The sequence below is a fragment of the Trichoplusia ni genome, chromosome 10 (assembly GCF_003590095.1).
Source record: "Trichoplusia ni isolate ovarian cell line Hi5 chromosome 10, tn1, whole genome shotgun sequence".
NCBI classification, from domain to species: domain Eukaryota; kingdom Metazoa; phylum Arthropoda; class Insecta; order Lepidoptera; family Noctuidae; genus Trichoplusia; species Trichoplusia ni.
In genome coordinates, this window is record NC_039487.1 from 8,590,131 (window position 1) to 8,612,167 (window position 22,037).

General features: G+C 36.4%; 1 protein-coding gene across 1 annotated transcript in view; it reads right to left on the reverse strand.

Moving 5' to 3' along the window:
- Nucleotides 1-22,037, reverse strand: part of LOC113498243 (lysine-specific demethylase 3A-like) — a 155,968-nt gene that overhangs the window by 74,485 nt on the left and 59,446 nt on the right. The window contains exon 7 of the mRNA XM_026878185.1: nt 8,562-8,676. Within this exon, the coding sequence (XP_026733986.1) occupies nt 8,562-8,676 (115 nt within the window). The remainder of the gene's footprint in view (nt 1-8,561; nt 8,677-22,037) is intronic.

Consider the following 22,037-nt stretch of genomic DNA (forward strand, 5'->3'; position numbering starts at 1 on the left):
AAAATTAAATGAGCTCCGAAAGCCGGCTCGAGCGTGCCCTCATAAATCTTCCATAACGGTCGACCCGACATAAAAAGGGCATTCGGCTGTCTGTGGAGGGATCGGAAAATATACTAACCATTATTTTTTACACTATCGTTGCGATCAAACCCTACTTTTTGCATTGAAAAAACTCATTAAATACAAGTTCTTTCAACGTATGCGGTTACATCACAATATAAAAAGTTCTTTTGTAGTTATTGTGTAATATTTTTTGCAGAAACACTTCTGTTTATTGTTCAAGTATCACTTGAAACGGTGTGGCGATACAAGTGGCGACATCTATTATCACGTAACCAAATTAAATTTGAGCAATTGACACACGCGATATTATACAGTAAAAACATCAATAAACTACACTCATTTGTTTTGGTAAGGCGCCAAGGGGAGGCAGTACTAGAATAAATATTAAACAAGATATTTTGATGTGTATTCAGGCCGTTGAGGGTAAATAAAGTATTAAGTATTTATTTACCTCAGACAGCCTAAAATGACTGCGGTTAAATGAGAACAAAACCTTTTCAAAATAAGAGTTTTCTTTGAAACTTATCTTATTCATAATTTGAATATATTTTTTGTCAATTCTTATTTTACCTTTTTCGTCAAACTTGCTTAGCATCAAGAAATAATATACGTAAAGCTGTTAATCCTCAGACGCTTTTCTTCTAATTAAGTAGATGTTGATTCACGTGCACGCTCGCGTGGCGTCGTGTCACTGACCTTCGCGCAATTGTGGGCCGGATACGGCTGTCATGCGTTTGTGCACTTCATCATGGTGCCTGTTTTATATCAAAACAAAACATAGAATACACGATGAACATAGATGTGACTCATTACTCCGACGTTAATTAAGGCAGTCGCGTTTGTATTTGCTTCTTAGTTTCTTAGGTTTTCTGTCAATTGATTAAGCAAATTTTGTTTGGTTGGTGAAAAAACTTGTCATGACCTGTTTACCATTTGAAACCGTTATCTGAATAATGCTAAGTAAGCTGCAAAAAAAGAAGCTATAACTTTCTTTGCCATTAGCTAAATTGCACCCCCGTCCCGTGCTGCAAATGACATAATTTCGCACCGATTGTCTCAAACTCCATGTCATTACCAGGTGAGGGTTATTACGGAGCAAAGATTGGGGTGACAGTGCATTCCTGCACGAATTCTAACGCCACCCCACAAAACGTGCGCTAGACGTGTCACAATTTCCATGTTCGCCCCTATTCGTCCACCCCCGCCCGCACCAACCCCTCTTTTCCACCCGCCAGAGGGTTCGTCGCGTGCCTCAGCCAGTTTCGACGGCATGCAAATTTAATATTGTTATTTTTATTCCAACTTTACAAGGGCAGTGGGGGAAGCAAAGTATGATAAAGGGGCATAATGTGTATTAACGTACGCCCGGTTTCCTAAACTCGTATAATATTCACATGTAAAGGGGCTGCCTTGAGGATGTTTTATTATTGACTACATCATTTTGCACTTAAGTGTGATAACGTCTGCGTACTCGTACAGTGGATTGCATAATCATAACTTACGGTTAAAACAAGTTTTTGGGTCGCGAATCGCATATCTTAATCTCGAGACTGCATACTGAGAAAGGAAAGAAGATTGTTTTGTTTTTTTTTATGTTTAGTGTAAATGGTTTCTTTGTGAGTTACGTTTAGAGCTTAGATTCGTGTATGAAAGTATAGCGTAGATAAACCGCAGTCCCGGCGTACTCGGGCGCATTTAAAGGTAAATATGTAAAGTTATGCAAACTGCACGAGGCAGCGGGCGTACACGCAAAATTTGCGATGCTCCGCCGTCGGAATGCAGATTGCTTCGTTACCGAATATCAAGATAGAATAAATCTGTCAATGAGATAAAATTTTGCTTCAATGGAGCTATCACGTTCGTTGCAATTTTAAATTTACGAACTTTGAATTAGAAACGTAGACAACATAAATTCACATTTAATATCAAAATATTCTGTCATGATGAATCAGATAATTTTAAATATTTTTAACTCCTAAATTTTAATTCTATTCATGGCTTTCTATAAAATTAGCATAAATATGTTAATTTACAAAAGAAGAGCTTGTATAGACGGATAGAAATGTGCAAATTAGTGTGACGTGACATGCTTGTCAAACATCATTATGTAACGAAGGAGTCGCGGCTAACAGACGTGACATGACATTAGAGGTTAATGTGCATTATTAATCTGTACATTGAGTTATCGCTGACAAATATCTAAGACAAGCTACAATCAGTTTTACTAGAGAACATTTATCGATCGCTATCTCAAAACAAGAATTTACTCCTGTTACCAGCTCAATTTTTATAGACATGTTGATATTAAATAACAGTAAAACATTTCCGTTGTAATTTAAAACCTGATTAATAAGCGGCTGGCCGAACGTCAATTAACAACATAAACATCAAAACTATGCGTTCAATACGATAATTGAGTATAGATTTAAAATGGGAACGTCATGAGGACGACACGGCTGCGGCACGGCGAAACCAATTAAAATCAAATTGTTAGGTGAACAAACAGGCGCCGGCACCGCGGAAGCTTATCCAATATCCGAATTCCGTTAACTGACACAAAGGACTGTCGCTTCCACGTCGCTTTGTGAATACACAACACCGCATATGTATTTGAAGAGGTACTCAGTTGATAGCTGCCAGACGCTCCCCTATAGCAATGCCTACATACCAATTGCTGATTTGGATAATCAATTATGTTCCAATAAAACATTGTACATTCCAATTTATGTTCATTGCACAAAACATTGTTCTATCTATTGTACAGTATAATTTAATGTTTGTTAATTAAGTTTTCGTCGAATCTGCAGCTAACATTTCGACAGATTAACAAAACAACGAATTTGAAACAAAGGATTGTATTCGAGCGTTTTAGTTTCGGGATAGCATTTCGGACAAGCTTATAAACATTTTTTATTCTGTTTTATGTAGAGTTGCAACATTTTTATTTTTTCGGCTGAATTTTATAACCATGAATATTTTAATATTTTGACCATCATTGTACAAATATGTAAACGGTAAACATTCGAAACCATATATGGAAGGGAACGTGTTTTCAGCAAACTTGTTCAAGGTTTTATTTAGTAGTAGAGGATTATCAATTATGTAAAACGGTATTGTTTACTGAACGGTACCGAGTACCAACAAAAGTTGTTACCAACCTTGGAAACTTAGCTAGTTCCACATTCAAAAGTTGGTCCCACGCTAGCCGATGGCGCAGGTCGCGAACGTTGAACGAAAGTGACCGAACTTGGAACGATGAACAACAATGCGAACAAAGTTCCAACGATCCGAGCAATATTTGTTCCGAGCCCACGCTTGTTCACAACTTCGTAGTTCCAAGCCAATATAAAGTTAGCTGCCGTTTGAATACATACATATAAATACACTGGCCCCTGGGCAGAACTTGCCAACTCGCTAACTACACAATAACTTTCTCATGGCTGTTTATGTTACGTAAATGCATCACTAAATGTAAAGTCAACATTAATAAACAATAAAAGAGCACATTAATTATTAGAAGAACAAGTAGAATAAAAAAAATTGAGTTAAAAACGCAAACATATTTTAGTATCATGGTTCATAAAAGCCGAGCAAAATTTTGAAATTTGAATACACGCTAAAACGCTGCAGTTTCAATGCCTTTTCATGTAAAATACCTCGGTTCACTGCACAAAAATGCTGTGTGAATTATTTACGAAATAATTTAAATGGCTGTTACGTAATAGGAATTCATTTGAATCTACAGTGAAACATAATTGGATTCTAGATCTAGTAATAACATTGTTCATGTTCCATTACTAGTTCCACGTAACACATACTAGGGGATTACTTCAAGTAGTTAATAACAACAAACTGTGCTCACTAATCCGTTGAACATGCATCGTGATTAACACACCCTACACATGATCATAACAACTGTGTAGCTAACTGTATTATCTATCCCACCAAAAACATTAAATGTAAAAAAATGCCAAGTCTCTCGATGCAGTCTTTCCATCGTAAAAAGTTTTGAGATCTCATAGAAGCCAAGTCCTATTCAAAATATTTTGTAGTTATAAATCAACATTTAGTAATTGTATCAATAGTTTTCTTTATATTATAATTATAGTGACTTGGCAATGAGCACAAGAAGAAACAAATAAAACGGCATATTTGTAGGAGTTGAAAGTTACACACACCGCATGCGTAAACATTAATATCACAAAATTAATTTTCTTTTGGTTTATCCGTGTCGTCCCAACCGAATTTCGGCAACGGCAGTCAGTCTTAGTGTACTCTCGATTCATTTACTTTCATAAAGCGATGGCCCGTAAGGTATTCTTAATTATTGTATTGGAGCATGTAGTCGGTAGTGACCATCATGATTCACACATAACAAATAATCTGATCACTGGTCTCGTCAGTAACATTTGCACATAATTCCAGGCATCAAGCAGCTTTTAATTTGTGCTCATTGCCAAGTCACTATAATTATAATATAAAGAAAACTATTGATACAATTACTAAATGTTGATTTATAACTACAAAATATTTTGAATAGGACTTGGCTTCTATGAGATCTCAAAACTTTTTACGATGGAAAGACTGCATCGAGAGACTTGGCATTTTTTTACATTTAATGTTTTTGGTGGGATCTCATTTATTTTTTGTAAGTGTATTTCTTTCTTTTTTTTTAGGTGTCATAATTTCTAGGACTTCAGCTACTGCTTTGCTTAGAACCCATTCTCTATCTCTATTTCTTTTGTTTCTTCTCTGAGACTTCGTTACTTCTAATGTAAACAAGCTTAAACTTATATATATATGCATATATATATCTACTAACTTACAAACTATAGCTAAACTAAACTAAATAACACGTAAAGTTCTCCGAATATCAATTATCACTACAATATTTTTTAGTTTCGAAATGGTTTTTCATAGACAGGTGGCGCTATCAAATGAAAATTATCGAATTATTCTGAAGTACTACTTAGACTGCGCTTTGTAACGAAACCATAGCGCGATTCAGACACGTACAACGCCATCTATCGAGCGCGCATACAATATTTATCGCAATACAATGGAGTTTTAGCTTTATTAATTTAATGAATTATGAATTTTATGTATTAATTTGTATTAATGATAGTCTGTGTATTACATTTATATTATTCTTTTCTATTCTATGTATGTATTCATCCAATTGAATAGGTACTTAAACAACGAACAAAGTTAACAATGCAGTCAAAATCCATACATAATGTTCTTGCCAAACCGCAAATATAAAATTGTTTTCTATGGCATATTATTTTTTAATGTTTTTATAATTTTTCCTTTATATGTGGCTAAGGACCTATCTTGGTGCAAAATTTGAAGTTTCTAAGTCTGCTAGAAGTACCTTAGATTTTTGATGATCTGTCAGTGAGTCAGTGAGTGACAAAATGGTGTAACTTTGATCGACCGTAACTCCTAAACCATTAATTCAATTGGCATGTAATTTCGAACTTAAGCTTGTTCTAATGCCTACTATTATTCCCCGAAAAGCTAAACTCCTAGCTTTGTCCACGTCGAAGATACAGGGGGGGCGAAACAGCCGCGAATCGCTTCGAGAAAAGATGGTACGGCCGTGCCCGTTTTGCTCGAGACTTGGCAGGGGCACTGCCGTGCCCTCAGATAGCATGGGCATAACAGATCGATGATGTATAAAAAGTTACACGTGGCCGTGGCTACCAGAGCTGTATTTGTATGTAAGGCTCTATTGCTACGCAGTTCCCTATGATTTATATGACACATGTACACATCACATGTGTCATCCCTCTGCCCCCCCTTGGCGACCATGCCGTGACGTCACGCTGTCACTCGCACCCATCGCACAAAATGAAAGCACGTTTTATCTCCCTTTATCGCGGACATATTATTTCACTCAAAGGATAACATCGTAACGGACAGACAAAGGGGAATTTCGCTTCCTATTTAATTTTCTTTTCAACTCTTTCCGTTTCGTACTGAATTGAAGTTAAACATTAAGATGCTACAAAGAGTAAACGGATTTTAAAAAACACTGAAAGTTTTAGAAAGTTAAAAAGGAACAAAAGATTCCTGAGCTCGAGTCAGGTTTTTTCTCGTTTAGATTAAGTGGATAGGTAATTAAACTGACAAAGGATAAAATCATTTATCTTTGCATTCTTGAAAAAGTTGCAGAAACAAAACAAAACAATTCTCTATTGAATCTCTTGATCAATTGGTGCTGTAATGAAATGGTTCACTAAGCACATATACATAGAATGTCCTTATTAAGGCGGTGCTTAGCAGGAGCAGACGTATAAATCGAGGGTTATTTCGTGGATTGGCCGTGTTCATTATGTTAATACCGCCGGCTTGCGGGTATTTAATACTCTACAATGGCGAGATCCGCTCTTACCTAGAAATACACTAAACCAGAGCTTAAATAGCTAGCGTTGGATACTAGAGATATCTACCCGTATTATCCGTAGAAATTCTACACATCTCGCAGTTTAATTTGTGCATTTACACGAAGCATTACCTACACATTCATATTAATAGCTAACTGGTTTAATGTCAACAAGAAACTAAGAAGCATATTTATTGAAATCCAAGATTACAATCTCAACATATTATACAAAAGAATCACAGTAACACTAACTAATTATCACTAAAGATGTGTTTTTAATAAACAAGAGACGAGACAAAACAAAGATGCCCAGTTCACACACTTCGTACGGAAACAAAAGATAATTGAATACAAACAATTCACACAGTCAAGAATTTCGCATTATAAAACAGTTCTTTGTCGGCGTGAACTCTTACCGAACACAAGAGAGATTAAGATACCCGATGCGACCCTAGCCAGTAATGTAGCAAGGACTTAGAAAGCCATATACGAAGGTAAATCATTCTATTGCAAATGGATGCCATCCATCTTGGGTGCAGTCAAAGGCGTAGCAGGATCATCCATTAGCGGAGAAGTATGGGGAAAATGTACATCCTATATTTATAACCGCACCATCACAGATTTATTTATTGTATTACTATTTTCATACGTTCTGTTTAAATCAGACAATAAATCGAAATGATTAATATGTAAACAATGTATTTCGTATAAAAAACGACTTGCAATAAACACATCGTTCATGCTTTTCATTTGCGATGAAAATACATTCGTTTTACGTTTCTGCTATTTTTACTGTATTTCAAGAAAATGTCTCGTATGCCGGAAATAACTCAAAGAGAAGGCGAACATTTTGGAGAAAAGGATATATAATGAGACATGTAATAAGATTTTATGAAATTGCTCCTTTAGAAGTATAAATAAACTTTATGCTGAAGAAATCTTATTCAATTTACTTTTAATACGTATTTGAAATCCGTACGTAGACAGTTCTCCAGTTAGCTGAGAAAGTACGAAACCCAGCTGTGAGAGAATATACTATTTAAGTTTAAGTAACCCGTTTATAGCCGTAGTCTGGCGAAGTGCCAACAAATGGAGTAAAAGCCGTAAAATTTGAGACACGCTTATCTATATATTCACAAGGATGTACCAAAAGACGTCCGTGGTACGACCCACAATTTATACTGACCCAAAAATTTATCTGTACTCATATTTCAAAGTCAACAGGGTAATTTTAGATATGCGTATTATACCGTAAGCTGCTTTACTTTGCGTGAAACAAAGGAAGATAAAACAACCGGTTCTACGGCAAGATTAAATGTTAAAACAACGTAGGTATATTAAGTTGCTGCGCTGCCAAAACGAAGCCTCTAATTTAGCAGTCTCTTTTGATTAGTTAAACGCACAATCATCTTTATATGCATCGTGAGGAGAAAACATCCAAAAAAACTCGGTCTAGCGAAAAAAAATGAAAGTTATGAAGCATATCTTTTTATTTTATTAAAGGTGCTTGTTTATATTATTACAATAAGCAAAACCTCTTTTAAATATTGCATTTAGATTAATAGGAGTAGTCGGTCGTACCTCTCTTTACACCTGAATGTTTTGAAATCTATCCTATTAAGTCGGGAGCCCGGGAATATCCCCGGGGAGCTTTTGTTACTATCCCTTTCGTATATTGCACGCTACGTCGATTGCGACATAGAATATGTTACTATTCCTCTTTGTGAAAATAAATTCAATCAATACTCGGCTAGAATATCAAGTTACCTACCGTTATATCTGGCTGGCTATATATCATGTCACGGTCATATGGACCGCTATCTTTACGAAATAGTACAGTATTTGACTATCAATAGAAGAAGTCCAGACTTTAAACGAATTTTGATTACCTAAGGCAATCAATCAAAAAACTTTCACTACAAAAACAGTTTTTATGTGACCATCGACAAAATCCACGTCTTTAAAAGTAATATATTCACAGCAATAATAGATAACTTTGCTAAAGCGCCATAAATTTTGGCTTTTATTGTTTTCTTCTAAAGTTGGCAAGTTTATGTGATGAACAAAGGAGATTTGTTACGTGGGTGTAATAACAAAAAGTTTTGTTTACCTGCAGGTTGCGGCGGTGGCTCAGTGGGTGCGATTTGTCCGTTGCTCCTCACCGCTGACGTTTTCTTCCTGCCGCCAGTAGTCGCCGGACTTTTTGTGGTCTCGCGCTCAACTCTCTGAAAAGAAAAAAACAACATAAGATACACTTATTCGACGCATAAAAATAAACTTGTTCTTTTAACACAGAAGACAGAAATAAAACGTGATTACTTCGATATCGACTCAATCTAAATTGAGCCTCATTCGGACGCTAACGCGATTTTCCTTTTGCTGTGTTTGTATTTTTTTATGGGCACGAGGGATTATTTTGAGAATCTTTTTGATACTAAAACAAGGAAATTATCACTTCGGTTATTGATGCAAAAAGGCAACCTTGAAAGTGTTTATTAACTTAGCCAAAACAGAGTGATTTGTGTCCCAAACACGGCGCTAATGCGAGACCTTTCAATTCCATTCAAAACCTTTGATGTTAGTAAAACGCGAGGGCGGCTTGTATATATTTTAATGAACTTTTGAACTTTTAAGTTATTAGAACGGCCTTGTTGGTAGCTTTGATGGTAATTGGAAAGGGTTTCTCCTGACATTCAAGCGGAGAAAACGTTACACCGACTACCATTACTATTTATGTTATGTGATTAGATCGAAGAACCGATAACATTAATGCTCGTTTAATTCATTTCATATTAACATAAATACATGTTTACAAGAAACTCCTTTTAGTACGTCACCGCTTATTTGTAATTGTCATTAGGCAAACACGTAATACATTCTAATTTGAAGACACTTCATTAAAACAAACACGTGTATGTAAATTGGGACCGCAGGCCCGATGTAAAACCTCACTTAACTCATTCCAATGAAATATGTGATCCTTCAAAGGCAAGAAACATGTTTGTAGTAAATTGCCGTCTTTCGGTCGAACTTTCTGGCCTATGCAAATCGGGTATTCTCCTACATTGTATTAATCTCGCATTATACAAGAAGGCTGAGGAAACACAGAGACAGTGTTTTGAAATTCTTTTCACAGAGAAGTTATTAACGAAGGCAAGAACACAAGTATGAGGTAATGACATCAGAGGGAGCCCTTTAAAACGAAATCATTCAGTCGTGAAGCAGCAATCCACTTATTTCGGCTGACGGCGGGCGATCCCAGTCCGAATTACGTTGAGTCATGAGTCATGGCGGTTCGTGTCGGCTCGTGCTGACTCACGGCCCAGTCGGCAAGACCACGGGATTGCCGACTCAGCGGCGGCGGCGCTGGCCGCACCTCCGCACCGGTTATTGTGCTGACGGAGCGGAATGAGAACTCGCTCGCTCATGCTTATGCACTAATCCTTATTGATATCCGATCGTAATCTCAAACTTACCCCTGATTATAGTGTCTTATACGTATACTTTCGAATTAAGGCTTTCTTTCAATCCAGTGCTTTTATAAAAAGTTTATCTCACTCACTTTGAAACGATACGGAAATATATTGAAAATAATGATAATTAAAAAGTGAGCAACGGCACAGGTCGTAAAAGCACACGAAAGAATTTTGTATTCAAATTCATGACTTCAACTAACCCGCATAAAGCTGTTTTTTTATTACTTTCAGGAAAGATTAGATAACGAAACAGTTTACCAAACCTAATAACATGCGAATACAAGCTATTAACAAAACAACGTTCTTGAACACGCATTGAATAAATATATGGCACAGCTGACCGTGTGTTGTCATAACAAAAATTTATGGCATAAACATGCGAAGCTTGGGGAGGTGGGAGTTGGATCAGACCACGACATGCTAAGTACTCGTGAAAAATGGGGCAGCGGGGAGGTGGGAGAATCTCCCCGACGGGGGCAAGTGGGAGGTGGAGTCGTCGGTCGCGACTGAACTGTTTATGTGCACAAGCGAGCGGCTATGCTTTGACAACGCGCTGCGTCATCGGGAAATTGACAAACAACCTGTTTGTATGGATCGAGGAACATTGTTGGCTCAGTTCACGTACCTATACAAACTTTTTATATGAAATTTATCTTTTGGACAGGATTACTTTATCGGTCACGCATTCATATGAAAACGTCAATTCGAATTTTCTTTTCCGATAAACATCTGTGATCTGCTAGATATGTTACGAGGAAAACGTGATAATAACAAAGAGGAATGAGGTGAAATAAATCTGTTCAATAAAGTAACAATTGGAGTTACGAAACTTCTGAGTTACATCAATTAAGATGCAAATTTCAAACAATCAACACGCGCTCGAACTTTTGTATATGAATAGAAAGTTTTTAAAACGTTAATTAAAACTTTGCAATGGTACTGAGCGCGCTGGGGAAAGTTATGAGTCATTTAGTTCACTTTGATATTGACTTTTGTTCTTTGCATGCCGTTCTCTTACATCATATTTAATTAAACAATTGTCAGTAACGCCTACTATTCACCGGATCGAATTGGTGATTAGACATCTAGAATAGTTGCTTCGTAAATGGTCTCTAATGATTTATTCATATTGTAATTTGGTTGAAGCACATTAATCATGTAAATCATATTTGTGCAATGATGGCTTAAACATTTTTTGCGGTTGTTTTTGTTTTGAATAGGTAGAGTCATCAGTGGCGTAGTAATGTTTTCTGAGAACTAGGATTATAAGTGTTTATTCGTTGAGCAGGAATAAATAACAGAGTAAGGCAAAAACTATGGTTGTATTTTTCGGAGCAGGTTAACGTTTCTATTTATGTTCAGAATTTGTTCCATCATTTTGATATCAAAATTCAGATCTGTTTTAATAACAGCTAATTGAAAATTATATAATGTTTGATGATAAACCATCAGCAAGAACGGGCTCGTTATAAAGAACATTAATTCGTCTACATTTGCTTGTAAAATTCTCACGCTACAACAGTTCCGCTATAAATTAACCGAACTAGTTTTGAAATATGAATTTCGAACATAGTTTTTATTGGCCGTACACACTAATTACACTTCATTATTTTCTATTCCAGCCAGCTACACAAAACACTTTTTTTCTTTCGTAATAAGAACTGGCTGCTATAATTTGAAGTTATTCGTTCAGTCAGAAAAATGACATTAAAATGTCGATCAGTTAGTGAAAGTGAAATGGTTGAAGAGAAAGTGTGGTCGCACGCCACATGACTGACCTACGCAATGCGCCTCGCAAACAGGGCCACGGCTGTGCTTGCACAAGAAATGCATACTTTGCATTACACTTCTTACTCTATGCTAATAGTCTTAAGTGTTTTAGCGTTCGTAAGCACTGTTGGCTCAAGATAAATTAAATTATTTCGACATCAAGACGCGAGATGCAGTTTTAATGTGGGATTGCAACTTAAAGTCTATACTCCTTTTAAGCATAGTCTGTTAGCTCATTTATATTTAAATAAACCTAAAGATTCGTATCGGTCTTTTAATTCTGCAATAGGAAAATCCTACTACAGGTTTGTATATTGTACAACCTTATTCTTAAAACATCTGTTCACCTAGTGACAGTAACAGACATTACGCTCTACGGAAAAACCTATTGTTTCACATTAATTATTCAAAGCACTGGCCGATTAATTTACAAACACGCGTCTTTTGTTTAGTAAACAATGCAGAAAAAACAAAAACAGTTCCCGATTGATGTCGAATTTAAAAATGGAACGAGACTTGTTTCTGCCTCGTGGGTGGTCTGCTATTGGCTGGGTTAATCTATAATAGGCGCTATTAACGTCCTCCCACGCATTTTCTATTCATAGCTTTATATACTAGAGCTTACACAGCTTATGAAGATATTAATGACTTTTTCACTAAATGTCTTCAAATATTTGGCACCGTTCCATTTGGGTGATTGTTATCGTCACATTTGCAGTCTGCGGAATGATTTAATTGACGTTACATCCTATGCAGAGGTGGGATTTTATTCAATTGAATTAACGATAAAATAGTTTTGATGTATACTGACTATGAAGATTTTTAAACAGTAATATCTTAATTTCTGTTATACCTGAAATATAATTTCAATAACAACTCAACTAATGGATCAACTATATAGATATAAATGTATTTTCAAACTCAAATAAAAGCTCACTAGCATTCGTGAGAAAGAGTCGAAAAGCCCCGAAATGTCAACAAAAAAGTCTGTCGACCTTGGAGTCTACAGTTTCAAATAAACACATTTCACTTCACAGCATCTCATAAAAGCAAACGGTTTACTTTATGTCTTTTCATACTTTACTGTGTCATTCACCCCCAGCGGGGTGTGCCAGACCCTTTACCCTTTATCGCAATGTACGATACGTTGTGCGTGACAGATCAAAACCATCTTTCCCTTTAATGAGATTCCACACGAAGGGGCCACGCTACGCTATTATTTTTACCCTCCCTGTAATTATAATTTGTACGGCTAGGAAGCGAACATTTATATAGTTGATTGGATGTTTCACTTGTTTTGTTTTGCTACACAAAAGATACCCCGTTCAATAAAATACGAATCCGTATGAATTACATGAAATATTTCATCAGAGGGAATAAAAAAGCGAATTTATTTGTAAGCCTTTTTAAACCCGTTCACACAAATGGATGTCGCGATATATGAAATTTCCCGAAATCAGCCTGTCGTAAATACAATGTATTGTGTCAATCGCTGTTCCGTACGTTGAATGATGAACACTTTTTAATTTAACTACCAAATTATTTTTAAAGGAACGTATTTCAGCGAACCATTGTTAACAAAGAAAACAAATAAAAAAGTAATTACGGCAATAATCTCAAAAGTACTTAGACATTAGCTAGCCATTACTTGAAGATTCTAGAACGAATCTTTATTCGACATGGTTATTCAAATAGACATAGTACAAATTGCCTTTACCGCAATTCATATGAACTAATAGTAGTAGCAATTAGCTCTAGGTACATATTGTAAAAAGTATTTGTAATCATAAACAGAGCGACTAGAACGATCGTCGAATCAATCAACAGCAGTAAAAAATGTTTGTAATAATTAAGTCGTTCATATAATAAGGAAACTAGTCAGCACTTACAAAATGTTTTACCCAACTACGGTGTTTGAAAGCTGACAGCGTTTCACTACTTATGCTCTGTGCTGAGCTATTTAGCTTGAAGCTAAGTTACATTAATGCCGGCTGCTCTACTTACCCAGTAAAGGCGAGGCGTGCGAAATGAGCTTACAAGGATCTAGTTAGCTTTGGTCTCAACGGCCAACATAAAACACGGCGTAATACCCCAATTCATGATTATAAGCAAGCCCGTGTATAAAAGGCCGGGTTTTACTCAATTCCCTATGTATATGAACCATTAAGTGAATTTTCCCAAAGCCGAGTCCCTCCTAAATCGCTTTCTCGCACCCGAAACCGGTACATTCACCCTATTCAAATCCTTAGGACCGTTATGACGATAAAATTTACTTAAAGGAAATAGGTCCGTTATATGTAAGGCACTGGTTCCTTTACATGTCGATTGGCTGGTCGATACAGTCTAGTTTGAATTTCCATCTACTGTAATAACACATTAATAACGACTTTATTATGATAATGAACAGGATATGAGAGCGGCCAGATGTATTAACTGTAACTGGGATAAGATTCTTTATAGGACTTGATCAAGCTTATGAGTTACGAATGGATAGATACGCTATTATAAACGTATTAGACTGAGGTAACGGTGCTAGAGCATGTTGACTACCGCTTTTTATAATATTACTTTACGAAGGTCATCAAAAGATCGTCTTTAGTGATAAACTTACTAGAGTGATTCAAAGCAAATCGATGCCTTATGTTTATTGCCTAGTATTACAGTGTACTGATTGCTACATTACATTATCATAAATATAATGTAGAATTACAGACATAAAACTTATTTATATTATGTAGTACCAAAATGGTTCAACATTTCCATAGTAATAGTCGTTAGAATAAATTGTTTTCTTTAGTCAACCGACTCAAACAAAGTCTCTAATTATAAGCTGACGTGATATTGAGACTAGACGGCCGATCATCATATAAGCCGATATCATTTAATTATAAAACAACTCAATCATGATTGAATACTTAGTGCTTCAAAACACAGACAATATTTACTTACAACGGTATCGTACACATAACACATTTACAAATGATTAATATTTCAACATCATGAGAGTACAGTGCGAGTTAATTCAATGGAACACAATCAGATCGTTTATATTCTAGGTGGCGCTGTACACGCTACACACTGTATCGGGCCTTTGTGTAGAGTTCCCTTTGAAACACAATAAACAGGCTGAACATTGTGGGCAGAGTGTAGTGAACTGTGTTCTATAGACCAACGGTACTATCAAGCGTTGCTTATCTACTCGAGTCAACTTGCCCTTATCTAAGTATCCTGATCACTCAAACTTATAGGTTTATGCACTTGTCGCCTCACAATTGACCTATTAATTGTAGAGCGGTTTGGAATATCTGTTTCCTTGTTTGTAATCTCATGATATTTTATTTGTTTCAAATATAAAACGAATAACACATAAAATAGACTGAAGAAGTTATTGAACATGTTTCCTGTTCGTTATTAGATATTATTTTCCGTTCGTTTCGTTTTTTGCCGCATGAACTTTGAGATGGGAAATGTTGATAGCATGAATGTGATACATGGTTCACTGATTCTACAACTGTTAATTAATGAAGACATTAAGCACGTTCGGGAGAAAAGGAAAACAAATTGGTATAAAACCTAAGGCAATACATAGAATTATCAAAATCACCTTCTACTTTTAAACGCTATACAAAACAACAGCGAATCGCCAACAAAAAATTATTTCAAACAATAGAACTAGTTTCTAACAAAGAAGACAAATATTTACACGAACCGTTGAAAAGAAAACGTCACTAACAAATAATGTGATTTATTGATTTGCTCACCTCACAGATAGTCGCACCCCGAAGGGTAATATCGACAGAATAACTAAGATAAATTGAACCACCGCCTTCACAAAATCGTGATACGTGGGTACACAATAGACAGGCTTTGATTAATTGGTTAATTTGAACGTGAGGTTAACGGCACGGTTCTACATCAAAGCGTTTAGACTCATCACTCAGTTAACAGTTTAATTGAATTCTTTATAAATTTCCTCCGTATGTTAATTTACGAGTCAGGATTTTGCGTGATAAAGAAAATCTCATTAAAAGAGCTCTAGGGAAACCTTACACAGGGTTGCTCAAAAATTATTCAACTCCTTGAAAATCGTTAAGAGCTGAACTAACAATAGCAGTAACATTGTTGAAAATAATGAAAAACAAGGGACTTTTACGTTACCGTGAATTAAATATAAATCCCTATTCTAGAATAGATATTTTTTTATTAAGTAATAAAACTTTTTCTTATGATTAAATAAAAGTCTTGTGGCAGTTGAAACAAGTTTAATACTAAGCTTGTCGCAAAAGAAAGACAGACTAAAAGAGCGAAGAGATTACATAATGCAGATGCACCGAGTGAGAAACATAACTATGTTACGCAACCTCCTTACTGACTGACCTTTGTCTAGCTGTGAATACATCAGACATAATTTATATAATACGGTTAAAGACTCCTTTGTCAAGTACAGTAATTGGTTTAAGCGGATCAGAGCATTTAATCCCATACAAAATATTCATTTCGACATTTCATATTACAATTCACATCCTTGTCGAATTAATTATCAGTTGAATGTTATTGTTCGAGTACCGTAGTTATAATTATAATCAATGATTGATTAATCCAACTGGCAATATAATTGCGTTTTATCATAAAAAAACACGTAGCACTTAAATGCATTGTAATTTGTAATCGTTCTCCGGTGTTATTATTTCCATTATGCAACACAAAGTGGGATTGTTGTGATTACTCGAGATGATTAAGCGTTTATCATTGTTGAGCGTAATATTACGCGGTTCGTTCCGTATACACGGGTATACAATTTCATGAACTTTCTCAAGCTTGTGTAGAGAAAAAGCAGTGACTCAGGTTATAGTTGTATATGTTCATACGAGCGTGTTCCCGGTACGTTTATCTCTCAATCTGGCGGGGCCCGGGGACATGAGTGCAACACGACTTGTCGGACCACAACCCCCTCCCCCCTTCCTCTCGCTGATCTCACAAGAAACCGGTACTCCTAGTCCAGTCCCGAGCCCGGGGTCTGATTCGTTAACTAGATTATAAAGTCGATACGACTACTAACCGGATAATTATTCTGATTGAGCTTATTTACCATCGAGACGATTTCCTTTCAACGTTTTTACGATGTGTGTAAACGATAATTGAAATAAGAGTCTTTGACCGTTATACAAGTTGTAAACATGGCGACTACAATTTGTTACTACGTATTTTTAATTATATCACGTATGTATTCTCGAATCACATAATTTATCGACAAACAGGAAGCACTAATGATTATTAAGAAACTTTAACTGGTTGAATTGTTATTTTAGCGTTCAATTTTAGCAATATCATTGTACCACAAATAGAACATGATTTGAACAAGGATAAATTATAAATAACATTTGAATTAGACTAAATGCTATTATTACAAAGGAGGAAACACGTTTATTATTCCATAACATGCCGGAAACAAGAGAAAAGCATAGAGCGGAGGCTATAAAAATACACATATTCAAAGCCGCACAACAAAAAGTTGGAACAGTCCCAAAGCTATTTTATTAATGTCTTGTGCAGCAGCAATAAGTAAAAGGGAATATGTAATTAATCTAAGTAAACGTACAGAAACTGGGTCAACACAATAAAGAAGAGATTAATTTTATAACTACCTTTGAAAGTTACACTCGCTTCATCGCATTTTAATGGTCTCAAATGGAATTTCTAAGCCCCTGCTTTAGATGCCCGCATTTTAATCGTACATTAATTGTTTCCAGAATACATAATCACAATATAGAACAGAGTAACATACTCCTTAAAATGCTAGAAACCTTAATATTGAGAATATAATTTGACATGAGTTATTTATGAACCAGTTTCATTAAACGTATGATATCAGTAGCTAATACTTAATAGAGATCATTTTATGACGTCAATACATGGTTAATATATGAACATAAAAGCACGTCTCCAATGCGGTTACAGATAACCGAACATAAATACGGAGGGAATACTGCCGTGACAGACAAGACGCTATTGTTATTTCCAACTCAATTGCTCTCAGTTCGTCAACTCGGTGTAACAAATGACACATTTTTTGTGAACGTACAATTGAATTGGTTGGGAGTCTCTCATCAGACAGAGTACTTTATCATCTTACTGTTGACAAAGCTATATTAAAATCGTAAAGCTATATTAATAGTTTTGTGCGAACATTGTTTCCGACGAAAATAGCTCCGCAATTTAGTGGAAACATTAGCGTTCGTATTAAAATTGTCAGGGTAAGATAAACTGTCGTTGTAGGTCTATGTATGGAAGGCTCGGTCCGGCGTTGTCAGGTGAGATTTATTCACGTAGAGCCTTAAGACGCGGAGTGGGCGTACGTGGGAAGTAGTCGGGCTCTGGTATTCGTGTACCGCCTTTATGTCGTTGCGTCTAGCGAACTATTCAACTCCCATTTAGGCTTTATTGCTCTTTACGGTCATATTTTATTTCGTTGAACCATAACCTTTGTGGGATTACGGAGTGAGTTATCTTTACTCTCCATTGTAGGAGACTCAATGAAAATATCACGTGTGACCTTTCTGAATTCTCGTTAGATTATGGGAGTAACGCAATAGAAAATATTCCAATCGAAGAGTGAATGTTTATAAATAGTCTCCTCCGCACCGGTCGCTTTATCATGCCGAACAAAGGAACAATAAAGACCAACAAAGAAGTTAGAAAAGAACAAAAGCAAACATCGAGACCGAGTCAAACGAGCTGTTTCCTTCTAAGGCGATGTAATAACAATAACAATATGGCGGACATTGTGCGTGCGTGCGTCGATTAGTGATGCGCAACAGTCTCGCAACTGATCTAATTCCGGACTCCGGGACTCTTGCGAAAGTTTTCTCCAACTATCGTTAGCATCTCTTTAAGGAATTAACGGTCTCTTGAGCTGTGTTGTATAGTAACAGTATGTGTATTATACGTTTAGTGAAGGTGGGAAAGAGACAGTCCTCTTATCGGGGTGTGGCTATCTCTACTTTGTATGCATTGCGCCTACATAGTTGCATGCAAACGTAATATAGTATTCATGTATACATTAGTAGTTGGTCGTGCTCATGCCATTATATGCTAATTAGCTTGATGCATGTTCACCGGTATAGATTAGGTGTTTAGGAAGGTAATATCATTAACTAACTACGAAGTATTTACACCAATTAGAAAGGTCAGTTGTAATCGACTAGTACAATAATAAATATTAAGTAGCACCATTTATTACGTTCAACTTGTAGTAGATAATAATTCAATATTTGAAACAGGAAACGAACTGGCGTGAGGCAATTAAATATCATAAAGTCGTATGAAATAATATTTACGAGATAAGATTCGTTAAATAAATGATACTAGCATTAAGTAATACGGTATTACCTAACGGAATAAAGTTTTATTGCGCTAATAAATAAATACAATAAATCATATACATAAGCGTAAGCCGGCATAAACTAATAGGCGATAGTAAACAATGAGTCATGACAAGTACCGGTGCTCGGCGGGGGACGCTCCACGGTCCACAATGGCCACAAAGCACCAAAATCACTTCACGACGTCACGCGGCACATTAGAAATTCGTAAAACATGTGACGCTAGTGCGGTGAAAGGTAAGATGCGTTCAGTAAACCGTTCCGAGTAACGAGTAACCGAGCGTAGTGATGCCGTCGCGGGAGAATGGCGCAAACTGGCTGGCCGGGAGGGGGGCGCCCCCGCAGCGCCGCGCGCCGCCCGCGGGCCCCTGTCGCCCGGACCGGCCCGGCCGACAGACACGGGCTTGCATAATTAATTATACTTCACACACATTGCGCCTTCCGCACAGGCAAGGTCATCTTTTTACTGATACAGATTTGCGATACACTTATCTTGATGCAATAACCAACGGAGCACATCGACAGGTGATAAGCGAGATATCTTTCGAGTTCAATTACGCAATATTTATTAATACTGGCTTATCTATTACGTAGGCAATCACAGGCGGTTTATCTCCGATTTCTAGTCTGTCTAGAAAGTAATAGAAAGTAAATTTAGATTATATGATCGGTAAAATCATAATTCAGGTCAACTTATTCAGTTCCAACCTATTATAATATAACATCATAAGCACTAATGAACGCCCTTCTGCCGTAAGTTTCATCAAAACAAATTCTAATTCCGCGTTTGAACAAGGAACGCCACCATTCAGGTCAAAATGAATATTAACCTTCAAACAAAACAAGAACAAAGTAGTGAGTGGCACGTTAATACAGACCCTTTTGACGGGAGCCGAGTAGGGTGGGGCGAGGGTGTTCGGTTACCCGGGACTGCCAGACGAATCCCGGCGTCCCGCACTTGTCGCGATCGATATCCGTATCCGCTGCACGCCGCGGGAACTCACATTAACTAACTCCGGCGATGGAGGTGGAAAGTCGGCCGATGTTGTTACAAACTTTACCGATTACAGTTTCACGAGATACTCTCCCTCTTGTTATTCTAAATGAATCAACAACTCGTTACTAGATACGGTAACAATATTGACGTCTGTTCTATGTTCTAAAAGCTTTGTTTAGTTGGTGCCGACGAAAGTTGTGACTGTGCTACATTACATGGTACTGATAATTGATTCTGATACGTCTAAAAATAATGCTGATACGCCACTTTCAAGAACATGATAAATGATAACATAGCTGTATTAGATTTGTTTAGAAATACAAGAATAAAGCATCATCAATCTTACTAAAACAATAAGCTGATACGTAAACAATATTTTCCTAAATATTGTGGAACGGGAACGTATTAAAAGATTTACTAGAATATGATTTTATTTTGGCAAAGTATCAGATAAATATTAGCGAAAGATATTTAGAGAATAAGCTTATAGAACTAACAAAATTGCTTAAATTTGATTTTTTATTCATTTTCTGTAAAAATAATGTAATAAAGCCAAACGTGAGCACATTGAATATTGTAGAGGCTCAGCTAATATTAGCATTCAAATTAAAATTGTTGAGTACGAAATTTTCGCATCACGTGGAAGGGAGGAAAGGAGGGTCCAAAGAACTTAAAATAGAAAATTCGGATTGGAATAATATTAGATAATATACAATCATGGAAATATATGCGTATCTCTGATTTTTTCATCTAACTTTATTCCTAAAACCACCTACACAAGGCAAGTTTTCGAGGAACATCATTGTTATTGTCCAAAAATATCGCTAGTAATACATAACCCCTCAGAGGGTCCTAAAATAAAACACGCTGGGATATTCCAACCCTCAGGTTAAACTGTTCGTTCCTAAGAACATGATTTTAGTGAACATTTTGGCAAAGACCCAAGATCAAAAACGTTGACCAATGCGAAATAATAGAAGTGAAATTCTACGTTTTGGCCTTGATCCGTCAAACAAATTGATTGGAAGTACAAACGCGGTTTAGAACAACCATTAAACACAATGAAAGCTAAATGGGCCACGCTTTACGGACGTCTACAAAACAAATATGACTATAAAGGAATAAATTGCAAATGTGTATCATTAATCCTCGTTACAATGTCACTGGTGACCCGGTCGCATCGACGAACTTTATTTATTCGACACTTACGGTATATATTTACATACAAAAACTCTATTCAAGTGTTTTCTTCTTTTTATGAGAAGTAACAAAGGCATCATGATGGAACAATCCCATTTTTATATCTTTGAAATGTTTATCATTTTTTTAGGACTAATACTGAATAGAAACTAAATCTTGCTTGTCAAAGTTCTGTTATTACTTCCATCAATGTTCGAATATACTACTACGTAGTTTTAGTGATATCAGCAAATTATATAAGGCAAGATTCGAAATAGAACATTATTTGTTGAATATTAAGTCTGTGTAAATAGAGGCTCTAAGTAAATTGTAAGTGAGCCAATAAATTGAAAGACGAAGCTCACAATGTCTGAGTAATTTCTGAGAAATCTCGAACACATTTAAAGAAAGCTTCAGACGTTTGAACTTTGAGTACAAAAGACTTGAAATCCAATTCTCATCTACATTCAATATTGAAAGGTTAAATAAATACGAGGAATTTTATTAAGGAATCACACCTGTTACAATTGGAGACAATGAATATGTATTGCAAAAACAGGTACGTATACCGTCGGTCGGTAATAGGAAAAGTTGGAATCGATTTACGCGGCGTCGAGTCGAGTACACGGGCACAATGCTTAAGCACCAAGGGCCCTACGTTTTCTGCAACAAACCTGATACTGATACGGCATAGCTTGCGCAATTCAATTTGCATGCCACGCTCTGCTTTCAATAAACCTTTTCGAATGCAAAGAGGTCTTAACGTCCGATTAAGAAGCTTG